The sequence below is a fragment of the Cetorhinus maximus genome, chromosome 13 (assembly GCF_964194155.1).
Source record: "Cetorhinus maximus chromosome 13, sCetMax3.hap1.1, whole genome shotgun sequence".
NCBI classification, from domain to species: Eukaryota; Metazoa; Chordata; class Chondrichthyes; order Lamniformes; family Cetorhinidae; genus Cetorhinus; species Cetorhinus maximus.
In genome coordinates this window covers 4,302,745-4,317,022 of record NC_135891.1, presented here as the reverse complement: position 1 = coordinate 4,317,022, position 14,278 = coordinate 4,302,745, and the positions used below count along the sequence as shown (strand labels likewise).

General features: G+C 41.8%; 1 protein-coding gene across 2 annotated transcripts in view; it reads right to left on the bottom strand.

Annotated features, from left to right (window-relative positions):
• The window catches only part of LOC144688369 (death-inducer obliterator 1-like), a 109,565-nt gene that overhangs the window by 66,517 nt on the left and 28,770 nt on the right, over positions 1-14,278 (bottom strand). For both annotated transcript variants that reach the window (XM_078554839.1, XM_078554838.1), the window contains exons 2-3: positions 10,734-10,980; positions 559-714 (exon numbers count right to left, since the gene is read on the bottom strand). In XM_078554839.1, coding sequence (XP_078410965.1) covers positions 559-714; positions 10,734-10,953 — 376 coding nt within the window. In that variant the 5' untranslated portion in view covers positions 10,954-10,980. The remainder of the gene's footprint in view (positions 1-558; positions 715-10,733; positions 10,981-14,278) is intronic.

Sequence of the window (14,278 nt, the reverse complement as noted above, 5' to 3'; positions counted from 1 at the left end):
AAGTATGTTCAACACTAAGATCCACAGGATCTTGGGACTAAGGGAATCAAGGAATGTGGGATAAAGCAGGAAAATACAGTTTATTACATAGGATATCCAAACATTTATGTAGAAATTCAGTCACGATCCTATTGAAAGACAAGTAGGCATGAGGGACCATATGGCCTGCTCTGGCTCCTGTTTCTTATGATCAACACAGTTTGGGAATCAAATCTGGGACTTGCTTTATATCACTTACTCCTACACTAATGCCCAGTAGATTCTTAGAGCCATTATATTCTGGGCCAACACAGAAATATTGGCAACATGGGAAAAACCCTTATCATATTTAAGAGGTGCACAAAAAAATAAGATATGAATCTACCTGCAACCAGAGTGACTTGGCTACATGGAACAATAGAAATGCAGTATAGAGCTGAGCTAAATTTCCACGAGCAATACGTTAGTATACATAGCTTAAAAAGAATACAGTCCGAGCTGAATTCCTGCCCGGAAAAGAAGCGTAGGTTTTGAGCCAGTGCTTAAAACTATTTTGTTCTAATGTTTGCATTCACTAACCTGGCGTGTGGAGACGGGGGGACTTCCTGTTGGGTTGAACCGGATTGGGCTCAGGGTTGTTGCTATTCTGAGAAGATTCTTGAAGCCCAGACGCTCTTTCATGATCATCCTCTTCTAACGCAGTGATGACAGCACCTACATCACCCAACCTTAGGGCTGAAATTAATAATAATTCAGAAATTGGTCTTGCTTATATTAAGTAAAAGCCCTAATAGTTAAAATTAATTTGAACATTAACATTGATCTAATTTATACAAATGCTATGCTTCAAAAATGACCAGCAAAAAACTACTAATTCATAATTATGTCACTTTCAAAGACACCAGATAAGAATATCCAGCTGCTAATTCACTCAAAATTCTTCATGCTTGGATGCTGCAATTTTTTAATTTATTCGTTCACACGATATGGGCATCACTGGCTAGGCCGGCATTTATTTCACATCCTTAAATGTCCCCGAGGTGGTGGTGGTGGTGGTGAGCCAACTTCTTGAACTGCTGCAGTCCAAGTGGTACACCCAAAGTGCTGTTAGGGAGTTCCCAAGATTTTGATCCAGCGACAGTAAAGCAATGGCAATATAGCTCCAAATCAGGATGGTGTGTGGGTTGGAAGGGAACTTGCAGGTGGTGGTGTTCCCATGCATCTGCTGTCCTTGACCTTCTAGGTGGCAGAGGTAGCAGGTTTGGATGGAGCCTTGGTGAGCTGCTGCAGTACATCTTACTTAAAGTACACGCTGCTGCAACTGTGCAATGGTGGAGGGAGTCAATGTTTAACATACAAACAGGGAGTAGGAGCAGGCCATCTGGCCCCTCAAGCCTGCTCCACTATTCCATAAGTTCGTGACTGATCTGATTGTGGACTCAACTCTACATTTCGCCTACCTCCAATAATCTTTGATGATGGTGGATGGGGTACCAATCAAGTGCACTACTTTTGTCCTGGATGGTGTCGAGCTTCCTAGTGTTGTTGGAGCTGCACTCATTCAGGCAAGTGGAGAGCATTCCGTCACACTCCTCACTTGTACCTTGTAAATGGTCAACAAGCTTTGGGGAGCCAGGGGGAGGTAACTGCCACAGAATTCGCAGCCTCTGACCTGCCCTTGCAGCCACAATATTTATATGGCTGGTCCATTTCAGTTTCTGGTCAATGGTAACCCCTCAGGATGCTGTTAATGGGGGATTCAGCAGTGATAATGCCATTGAATGTTAGGAGATGGTTAGATTCTCTCTTGTTGGAGATGGTCATTGCCTGGCACTTGCGCGGCATGAATATTGCTTGCTACTTGTCAGCCCAAACTGGAATGTTGTCCAAATAATGCTGTGTATGGACATGGACTGCTTCAGTATCTGGAGGAGTCGAGAAGATGGGCATTGTTCAATCATCACTAAATATTCCACTTTTAACCTTAGGATGGAGGGAAGGTCACTGATGAAGCAGCTGAAGATGGCTGAGCCAAGGGCACTAACCTGAGGAACTATTGCAGCAACGTCCTGGAACGGAGATGATTGACCTCCAACAACCACAATCATCATCTTTTGTGCTAGGTATGACTCCAACCAGCAGAGAATTTTCCCCCTGATTCCCATTGATTTCAGTTTTGTTAGGGCTCCTTTATGCCACACCTGGTCAAATGCTGTCCTGATGCCAAAGACACTTATTCTCACCTCACCTCTGGAATTCAGCTCTTCTGTCCATGTTTGGACTAGCCATTTAAATACTGTGGCTACAAGAGCGGATCAGAGTCTGGGAATTCTGTGGCAACTATCGCCCCCCGATTCCCCAAAGATTGTCGACCATCTACAAGGCACAGGTGGGGAGTGTGATGGAATGCTCTCCGCTTGCCTGGATGAGTGCAGTTCCAACAACACTGAGGAAGCTCAACACCATCCAGGACAAAGCAGCGCACTTGACTGGCAAGCCATCCACCGCCAAAGGTTATCAGGGGTAGGTGATCAGATCAGCCACGATCTTACTGAATGGTGGAGCAGGCTTCAGGGGCTGAATGGCCTGCTCCTGCTCCTAATCCCAGGCTGTAATGAGGTCAGGAGCCAAGTAGCCTAGAGAACCCAAAGTGAGCATCAATGAGCAGGTTATTGCTGAACAAGTGCTGTTTGATAGCACTGTCGATGACCCCCTTCCATCACTTTGCTGATGATCAAGAGTAGACTGATAATGCAGTAGTTGGCCAGGTTGGATTTTTCCTGCTTTTTGTGAACAGGACATACCTGGGCAATTTTCCACATTACCAGGTAGATTCCAGTGTTGTAGCTGTACTGGCACAACTGGTCTAGGGCTGCAGCTAGTTCCGGAACACACACCTTCAGCACTATTGCTGGAATATTGTCAGGATCCATAGCCTTTGAAGTATCCAGTGCCTTCAGCTATTTCTTCATGTCAGGTGGAGTGAATTTTACTTTATTCATTCATGGGGTGTGGGCATCAATGGCTAGGCCAGCATTTATTGCCCATCCCTAAGTGCCCTTGAGAAGGTGGTGCTGAGCTGCCGTCTTGAACCGCTGCAGTCCATGTGGTGTAGGTACACCCACAGTGCTGTTAGGGAGGGAGTTCCAGGATTTTGACCCAGCAGTGAAGGAAATGCAATATATTTCCAAGTCAGGATGGTGAGTGGACCCTTCTAGGTGGTGGTGTTCCCATGTATCTGCTGCCCTTGTCCTTCTAGATGGTAGTGGTCGTGAGTTTGGAAAATGCTTCCTAAGGAACCTTGGTGAATTGCTGCAATGCATCTAATAGATGGTACACACCACTACCACTGTATATCAGGGGCAGACGGAGTGAATGTTTGTGGGTGGGGTGCCAGTGTCTTGTCCTTTATGGTGTCAAGCTTCTTGGGTGTTATTGGTTGCACTCATCCAGGCAAGTGAAAAGTATTCCAACACACTTCTGACTTGTGCCTTGAGGATGGTGGACAGGCATTGGGCAGTCAGGAGGTGAGTTACTCGCTGCAGGATTCCTAGCTTCTGAACTGCTCTTGTAGCCACAGTATTTATATGGCTAGTCCAGTTCAGTTTCTGGCTAATGGTAACCTCAAGAAGTTGATAGTTGGAGATTCAGCAATGATAATGCAATTAAACATCAAGGGGCGATTGAGTTTGCATCTGGATGCTGGGGACCGCAGGCCGCCGAGATGCAACAGCCAACTAAACATTTTATCTAAGCATCGCCACAACTGAAAAGATACATTTTAAACTATGACGAAAAGGAAACACAAAACTGATTTTGAGTCTGATTATTTCTTGGTTATTTCAATTTTGCCTTCCCTCCGCTCATTTTTCAATATGAATTTTGAGGAAACAGTTGTTTGCAAAAAATCCTCTCGACGCATCACTGAGAAACCCAAGATTTGGGACAAATGCTTATCGAGCTCTAAGTGAAAATGGTCTTTACAATTCTCTCGTATCCCGAATTTCAAACTGTAAAAATATACTTATGAATCAAGAATCACACTAAACGAGGTTAAAATATATATACATTAGTCCAGTGGTTAACAGACCAAAATTAAAAATCGGAAAAAATCTACAACTATTTGATGTCCAGACATAGCCTGAACAAGATTTCAATAACCTAATAATCTTTTTGCTAATATTCTGGCATATGTCTCCAAATAAATTTTTTCCTTTATGTATTTAGTGTAGATGTAAATTCTACACATCGCCTGTCAACAAGTCTGTTTTCCTGTTTTATGGAATGAGAGTTTTAAAATCTTCATTCAGGCAAATTTCAAAACAAACTAATAATAACTGTTGTTTATCTGTTATAAATCAGTCAATTTTTACCTCATTTAACACCATTGTATAACGAGTCCCAGGATTTCTTTTGTTGACATTCAGGAAGAAAACCAGGTTGCCAAGAGAATATATCTACATTTCCATTGAAAAGTCTCACCACTGTATTACAGTTTGTTTTTCAAAGTGAATTAAACCCTAGCTGGATTATGAATTTCAATTGCTGGCTTCCTCCCGATAAGCCTGCTGTCCACCTCAACCAAGAACCTGGACCTTGGGATGAGATGGTTGTCCAATGATGAGAGGCTGAGTAAATTAGGTCTGTACTCTGTGGATTTTAGAAGAATGATTGACGATCTCATTGAAATATACAATATTTTGAAGGGGCTTGACAGAGTACACACGGAGGTAATTTCCCCTGACTGGAGAATCTAGAACAGGGGATAGTTTCAAAATAAGGGACAAACATTTTGGACCGAGATGAGAAGTTTCTTCACTCAAAGAATCTTTGGAATTCTCTACTCCAGAGGATTATGAATCCTCTCACAATTGAATATATTTAAGGCTGAGAAAGACAGATTTTTGGTGCCTCAGTGAATCAAGGGATTATGGGGAGCAGGCAGGAAAAGTGGAGTTGAAGCCAAAGATCATCCCATGATTGCATTGAATGATGCAGCAGGCTTGATGGGCTGTGTGGTCTGCTCCTGCTCCTTTTTTTCACATTTGTCACTTCAATCTCCAAATTCAGTTTAATAAAAAGAATCTCTCTTGATTAAATGTGTGGACCATTTTTAAGCATAACGATAAATTGTACAGTTATTATACACAGACACATCTGCTGTGGTGTTGTTTCTGCTGTTCTGTTGCAGCTAGGTGGGGACAATGGGGCATGGGAATGGCAGGGCTAGACAAGGCTGCTAAAAGAAAGGCAGATATATGCCCAGAGACTGCAAAGTGTTTTTCTGATTGCTTCTTGGAAAACTGAAGTATTTTCCTTTCCTACTGCAGATAGATATAAAGCAGTTGTTCTCACACAGCCATTAACAAAGTTTATTGTGTGGCGGATCACAACAAATTTCGGTAAGTCTTGGAGATTTGTAGCTCCACTTTTCAAAGTCACGATTTCCAAAGGGAAAGTGATGATTGCAGAGTATGTAAATTATTAGTGTACAGTATAAATATAATTGCATTAAAGCACCCAAAAGAGGAAAAAATTAACATGTGATAATACATCAATTAGATGGCCTCAGGGACTGCCTGGGATCCCCATGTAAATTTATAGAATTTAGGAACCCTGGTTTGAAAAGCTATGCCATCAGCTAAATAAATGCACATACAAAACTTTAGTTGGATAACTAAACTCTTTGAATACTGATACTTAGATATTCTTGTCAAAGTCACCTCAGGCAAAGTTCCAGATTTATCTTATTTTGAAATTTTTAATGCAATAAAAACAATTAATTTAAATGCACAGGTGAAATAATGTCAGCCTTCGGGCATTTTTCTTTCCTAAACTTTAGTGCAGGGGAATAGCTAAGAGTAGAAGAGGTTTCTCCTCTGCCTGCAATTTTTTCCAGTGGATTTGCAGTGAACAGGGACAGAAAACTGCCCTTGCTTGTCTTCTACCTCCCAAAAACAGGACATAGAAGTCAAGAATTATATAGCAGAGAAACAGGTCCTTCGGCCCATCATGTCCATGCTGGCCACCAAGCACCTATCCTGTTTTCCAGCACTTGGCCCGTAGCCCTGTATGCTATGGCGTTTCAAGTGCTCATCTAAATACTTCTTAGATAGAATGCTATCCTTTATTATGAGGGGAACTGAACATAAATGTAAGGATGTTAGGCTTCAGCTATACAGGCCACTGATGTGGTCACACCCCGAATAGTGTGTGCAGTCTTGGTCTTCCCACCCAAGGAAGGATGTAATTGCACTGAAGGTGGCTCAGAGGAGGCCGACCAGACTGATATCTAGAATGAGCGGGCCGCCCCATGAGGAAAGGTTGGAAAGGCCAGGCCCGTCTCCACCAGAGCCCAGAGGAGTGAGGAGTGACTTGATTGAAGTATATAATAATCCTGAACAGTATTGGCAAGGTGGACGTGCAAAGGATGTTTCCTCCTGTGGAGTCCTTGGCAACCAACGATGCGAACATATGAAACTGGGGCAGAGGTGGGCGACTCGGTCCCTTGAGCCTGCTCCGCCATTCATTAAGATCATGGCTGATCTGTTTGTGTTTCGAATTCCATATTCCCATCTACCCCTGATAACTTTTTGATTCCCTTGCCTAACAAGAATCTATCTACCTCCGCCTTAAAAGTCTTTGACAGCCCCGCCTCCATTGCCTTCTGAGGCAGAGTGTTCCCGTGTCATACAACCCTCAGAGAAAAAAGTTCTCCTCATCTCTGTCCTAAAAGGGCGACCCCTAATTTTGAAACGGTGCCCTCTCCTGACAGGTCAGAAAACAATCACATTAAGTTGTGTTTTCTTCCCCCCACATTTGCTCAGCTGCCAGTTCAGGCAGGGCACCTTGCATTCAAAAATGGGCAGGGGGGGGCAGCTTGGGCTATGAGGAGGACAAGTGCAAACACTTGCTTGCATCTACGCAGAGGTCTCAGCACCAGAATTAAACATTCTTAGCATTAAACATTGTGGAATTTGTTACCATAAGCAGCAGTTGTGGTAAATTGCAAGATGTTGTATACTCTTAAGAATTGAGAGGTTAGAACTTGAGTATTGCTGAAAAAGAAACATGTCTAAGTTTTTCATCTTGCACTCATCAGGATACTTGCAAAGAATACCAATATAAGGGGAAGACAACAATTTATACTGTATGTGAAGTAATGTTGACTGGATGGCAAGCAGCATTGCCATGGAGAATGCACCACGGATGGTGACTGACAGTTAAATGCTATGCATTGTTTGAAATTTAAACCAACCCTGAGGAATGAGTCAACAAATGGCTGTCACTTATTTTGTTTAGCTGAAACAGGCACAGTGTGTACATGTTCTTTTTGTCTGCAAAGAACAGGGCCCTGTGTATTAACATATGTGGCTTCCAGGGCACACAAATGTGCCACACTGTGAGCCTGACTGACAATCTTAAATTTGTTGTCAGCGTAATTCTTAGTACATGACGATTATTCAGTTAATGTTGTCCAATTGCAGAATCACATCTAATATTGGACACCGTTTTGAGTTTTACAAGAACGGGCTGGTTGGGTACGGTCTGTACCTTGCTCGTTGTGAACAGCGGCTGGGGCATGCTGTTTGATACGATCCGCCAGTCTTTAGGGCGTACGGCCTATATACCTAGCATTACACTGGCACTCACTTGTATGAAAGGCAGAACATCTTTTTGGCTTGATGGCAGCATCCTGTTAGTGGTGAATACTGCTCATGTTGCTACTGTATAGTAGCAGCGTGAAACAGTTAACTTCACCTGTTGCTCAAAGTTTTGAGATACCTTGCCCTTCCAGAGTAGTCTCGGGTAGATCAGGCACTGTTTCATGCTGCTACTATGCAGTAGCAACACAAGTGATATTCGTAACCAACAGGATGCTACCGTCAAGCCAAAAAGATGTTCTGCCTATCACACAAATGAGTAACGTGGTATATGAATTTCACTGCCAGTGTGATGCTATGTATGTAGGCCATACGTCTCAAAGACTGGCGGATTGTGTCAAACAGCATGTCCCTGCCGCTGTTTGCAACAGGCACGGTATAGACTGTACCCAACCAGCCTGTGCTGGCAAAACTCAAAACAGTGTCCAATATTAGATGTGATTCTGTGATTGGACAACATTTGCTAAATAATCCACAAAGTGCTAAAAATTATGCTGACAACCAATTTAAGATTGTCAGTCAGGTTCATAGTGTGACGTATTTACGTGCATTGAAAGCTACACATATTAATACATAGGGCCCTGTTCTTTGCAGACAGGAAGAACATGTACATACATTGCAACTGTTTCAGCTAAACAAAATAAGTGACAGCCATTCACTGACTCATTCCTCAGGGTAATGTCTTGACCAATCAGTGTCAAGCTGCCTGGTTTAAATTTCAAACAATGCTTGGCAGTTAACTGCCAGTCACCATCAGTGGTGCATTCTCCATGGCAATGCCACTTCCCAACCAGTCAGCCCTCTCTTCACATATAGCATAAATGGTCTTCCCCCTTATATTGGTATTCTTACGACTGTCCTGATGCATGCAAGATGAAAGTTTAGACATCTCTTTTTTTCAACAATACTTAACTTGCCAGGTTAATCGCTTTGGTAGGAGAAATAGAAACGCTTTTTTAAAAAAATGGTGTAAAACCTTTAAATGTTAATATGTTAATGCTGAGAAAGAGTTCAGTGTCCCTGAACAAGAAATAGAAAGTTAAGGAGGATGCAGATACAGCATGTAATTAGGAAGGCAGATGGCATGTTGGTCTTTATTGCGAGGAGTTGGAACATATGGGCAAGTCTTGCTACAAATGGTACAGGGCTTTGGTGAAATCACACCTGGAGTACTGTGTGCAGCTTTAATCGCCTTATCTAAGGAAGTACATACATGCCTTGGAGGTGGTGCAGTGAAGGTTCACAAGATTGATTACAAGGATGGGAGGGTTGTCCTTGGTTGTCCTATGAGAGGTTGAGCAGATTGGGCCTATATGCTCTGGAGTTTAGAAGAATGAGAGAGAATCTCATTGAAACATAAGATTCTGAGGAGGCTTGACAGGGTAATTGGTGAGTGGTTGTTTCGCTTCGCTATAAAAGGGTAGAACTAGGGAGTATAGTCTGCGGATAAGGGATCGATCATTTAAGAATGAGATGATAAGTAATTTCTTCACTCAAAGGGTTGTGAATCTTTGGAATTCTCTACACTAGAGGACTGTGGATGCTCCATCATTGAGTATATTCAAGGTTGAGATGGATAGATTTTTGGACTTTAGTGAAATCAAGGGTATGGGAATTTGGCAAGAAAGTAAACTAGAGGTGAAATGTCAGCCAGGATCGTAATGAATAGCAGAGAATGCTAAAGGGGCCATTTGGCCTACTCCTCCTCCTATTTCTTATTTACTTGAGGGGAGACTAGATAAACACAAGGGGGGAAATGAGTTGAATTTACGTAGGTGAGATTGATAAATGAAGAGTGGGAGGAGGCTCATGTGGAGCATAAACAGCAATATGGACCTATTAGGCAAAATGCTGCAAACGTTCTGCAACTATGTTAAATTATTTTCTTCCCACACAGCAACTCCGAGGCCAGGTAGCCAGCTCCTACACATAAATACTCCCGGGACTGGAAATATAGCCAAAGTCAGTGGACAAACTCCAGATGAGGTGGAAATTGAGAGGTGGTCCCAGCTGGAAAACCTGGGCCATAAAGCCTGGAATGATATGTGGGCTATCAGGAAATAATGTAAATCATTTGAGTTGCTGGAATCTGGAACACTCCATTTGAAAGGATGGTGGAAGTTGATTACATAAATAATTTGAAAAGGGGAGTTAGACATGTACTTGATGAGGAATTACAGGGTTATGGACAAACGATGAGGGCTGAGCATGGCTGCTTTTTCAAAAAGCCACAGGCACAACAGGCCAACTGGCCGCCTTTTGAGCTGTCAGCTTCTATGACAATGAAATATCCTGGTAAGTTATATGCCCCAGAATCAAAATGAAGTGGTATTTTTTATTAAACCAAATGGGAGGCAGCCTCAAGTTGTTTTTTTTTTTGGAGTTGCAATGTATAGATTACTTGAGCAGAAGTACACTGGTGCACTGTGACTTTTGTTCACAGATTGGTTGCAAAGTGAGATTTATTTTTAAATAATCAAATCTCTTAAGTAAAACTTAATTTTCAAAACACTGAATGCATGCCTTGCTGTAACAAGAACAGAACTGATCCACACATCTCATTATTTTAATAGCCAAATCAATTATGAGCCAAAATAAAAGCAAAAAACTCCGGATGCTGGAAATCGAAAACAAAAACAAAAATACCTGGAAAAACTCAGCAGGTCTGGCAGCATCTGTGGAAGGGAGCACAGTTAACGTTTCGAGTCCACATGACTCTTCAACAGAACTAAGGAAAAATAGAAAAGGGGTGAAATATAAGCTGGTTTAAGGGGGTGGGGGTTGGGACAAGAGAGCTGGATAGAGGGCCAGTGATAGGTGGAGATAACCAAAAGATGTCACAGACAAAAAGACAAAGAGGTGTTGAAGGTGGTGATATTATCTAAAGGAATGTGCTAATTAAGGGTAGAAAGCAGGACAAGCAAGGTACAGATAGCGCTAGTAGTAACCTCACGCCACCCCACCTTCCACAGATGCTGCCAGACCTGCTGAGTTTTTCCAGGTATTTTTGTTTTTGTTTTCAATTATGAGCCAAATTGATTAGGCTGGATCATTCCAAGCTTTTTTCAATATATAACAAATTTAGAATACCTTCAGTTGTGTCTGTCTGGCACTGCTCACTACCTTCTGCCTGCAGCTCCAATCTGAATGGTTCACTGGATGATGGAAGCAATGGATCCTTATCGCTCAACATGTTCAATACAGCGTCAATAGCTTGATATGAATTCGTATTACTGATGAAACAGCTTTCTTCGGGAGGGTTTAAATGATCCTGTGACAGAAATGGACCTACAGGTTCTGGGATGTCCATAAATAGATCCACAATACGTTCTGGTTGCTGTAATGAATAAGAAAATAGGGTACTATAACACAAACACTATGCATGCTTATTAGGAAGCACATGCACAGAACAAGGCTATGTTGTACTAATTCAGCATAAGCTATGTTCCAGATTTCATTCCAATTTTATCAAAACATCCTAAAGTTGCATCACCCTTCTTCACTTCTCTGAAAACAAAACTCCAAAATTATTTTAACTTGTAATATCACTCATGATAGTTTTGATTGCAAAAGTAATTAATTACTGACTCCTAATTTTGTCAACTGCAAACCAGGAAATAAAAGTAGCTCTATCAGTACAAGTATCATACAGACATGTAAAAGAAATGACTTGCATTTATATTGCGCTTTTCATGATCTCAGGAATCCCCAAAGCGCTCAACAGTTAATGAAGTACATTTGTAGTGTAGTCACTTAATGGAGTACTTCTATAGTGTAGTCACTGTTTTAACGTAAGGACACAACAGAAAATGTGCACAAAGCAAGCTCCCACAAACAGCAATATGATACCTGAAGGAACAGTCACACCTTTATCTCATTTGAAAGATAGCACGTGACGGTGCAACACTCCCAAAGCATTGCACTGGTTTCAACCCAAATTTTGTACTCCTGTTCTGACTCAGGTGCAAGAGTGCTGCCCAGTGTACCACAGCTGTCACTTAGTGTATTTTGCCAAGTTTATGAAGCTGAGGACATCAGAAAGTTTCCAACCTATTCTCAAAGTAGATCAATCCAGTTGGTTTCTGGCCATCTTCTGATTTAATGGCTTCATACAATATACTAACCAAGGAAATCACAAGTGACCAGGTGTTCAGTAACTACAGAGCAATCCACTGAAAAAGTAATGCCATTCTGGCAAAATATCTAGTTATACTGTTGGTGACAATAACTTCACAAGCTGGACCTGATATCCTCCTGTCAGAGCTGTAGAAATTAATGGACAGAATGCTCATCGTTATTTTGATGGTTGATTCTTAACAGTCCTCTGGGACTCAGTTACAAGCCCCATCTGCCTCCTTAGGTGGATGAGAAAGATTTGATGGCACTCTTTGAAGAAGAGGGGAACTGAGTAGAGGTTGTAGCTTGACAAGGACTATAGAACAAGCACTTATTATGAGTAACTTGGTAGCAGAGGATGAACTCAGATTGCTGTATATGAAGTTTTTAGTCTCACTTTTCTAAGGGAAAAGAAGCATATTGCTGCTGACAATTTAAGTTACAGAATGGCGGAAGGACATTGCAAAATCTCTAGCTCGGACTATCCAATTTTTTCTGAGCCTTTTTCATCACAAGTCGATAACAATGGCAGTATCTCACTAGAAACCATATCAGTACTAATGAACAGGCCAATCCCTGCTATCTAACATCCTTCAAAGGACAGTCCTCCCTTGTAAACCTGAAGCAGGTAGAGCTTTCATATTCCTTGACCTTATCAACAATGGTCCGTTTGTCCTTACTATGGATTATAGCGGACAGGCTAAATCTGGTTGGCCATATCTATGAAGTGTAGTAACAAAAATACGCCTACCCTTGCCCCAAACTACTAAGTCCATTGCCACTGGGTCATTAAATTCCCTGGCTAGTGGCAAGCTCACAACAGGACACGGTGGTGGTCTTGTAATATTTAATACAAAGTTCACATTGAGCAGTGATTTGCTCAATGTCATCGTATCCTTTACCACTCCAGCATCTTGCAGTAGAGTTTCAGTTTCTGTGGCACCGGATGTGCAACTGTCTATGTAACGCCCAAATTATCATCTTTTTGTCCACCAAATTCTTAATCTCAGAAGTTAACAAAGCTTCATGAACTTTTTGCTGGAAAATATCTGGCTTCCTTAGTGGCAGGCAGTAATGGCCTGACCGAGTAAAACGTATATCCACATTGTTTCTCCAATGGGAGCTACTGCTGTGTCCTGTTCAATTTGTAGAGGGGCTATAAATTAACAGCAACATTAGGATTTGTAATCCAGAGGTAAAAACGGAAAGTACTGGAAAAGCTCCAGGTCTGGTAACATCTGTTGAGTGAGAAACAGAGTTAATGTTTCGAGTCCAATATGACTCTTCTTCGGAACTGAAGAGAGGGGTAAGAACGTGATGGGTTTTATGCTGTTGGACAAAAAGGGGGTTGGGGAAGGTGGACCAAAAAAGGTCAGGGATAGGTTAGTGGGCAGGAGAGATTAAATAACAAAGATATCATAGAATACAAGGCAAAAGAATGGTAATGATAGTATTAAAGACAAAGCATTGGTCCAGAGTAGGTGTTAATAGCAGGATAAAGGTCAGCACTGTCTGAAAGCAAAACCAAGATACAGATTGGTATAAAGAAATTTAAAATGGAGGATAGAGTTCATGGTCTGAAGATTTTAAATTTAATGTTGAGTCCAGAATGCTGTAAAGTGCCCAATCGTAAGGTGCGGTGTTGCTCCTCCAACTTGCATTGGGCTTCACTAGGACATTGTAGCAAGCCGATGACAGAAATGAGAGTATGAGAGCAAGTGAGCAAGAGGCCTGGACTAATACTCCAGGGTCAAAAGTTCAAATTGCACCATAGCAGCTAGGGAAATTTAAGTTGAATTAAATAATAAATCTGGAATAAAAAGTTAGTCTCAGTAATGATGATCTATCGGATTGTCATAAAAACCCATCTGGTTCATTAATGCCTTTTTGGGAAGGAAACCTGACGTCATTTTCTGGTCTGGCCTGTGACACCAGATGCACAGCAATCTGGTTGACTCTTAATTGTCCTCTGAAATAGCCTAGCTAGCCACTCTGTTGTACCAAACTGCTATAGAAAAATTGTGGCTCACCACCACCTTCTCAAGGGCAATTAGGAATGGGCAATAATGTTGGCCTTGCAGTGACACTCTCAACCCATGAATGATGAATTTTTACAAAATATATTTTGACTCTTCGGGGTTACTACATACTGAACACAAGAAATAGGAACATTCAGCCATTCAAGCCTGTTCAGCTATTCAATAAAGGCTGGTCTTCTACCTCAACTCAACCTTCCTGCACTTCCCCATATCCTTTGATTCACCTAGTATCAAAAAATGTGTCATATATTCAACGACTGAGCATTCACAGCCCTCTGTGGTGGGGAATTCCAATACTGATATAGCCTGACCATGCTGTGGAGCATGCCAACATCATTTGCCTTCAAATTATTTTGATGGTCAGCCACCCCATCTTTTAACATTAGGAAGCTCTTGCGTCAGAAATTGTTTTTTTTTTCATTCAGAGGATGCGTGCATAGTTGACATTGCCAATATTTATTACCCGTCCTTCACTGCCCT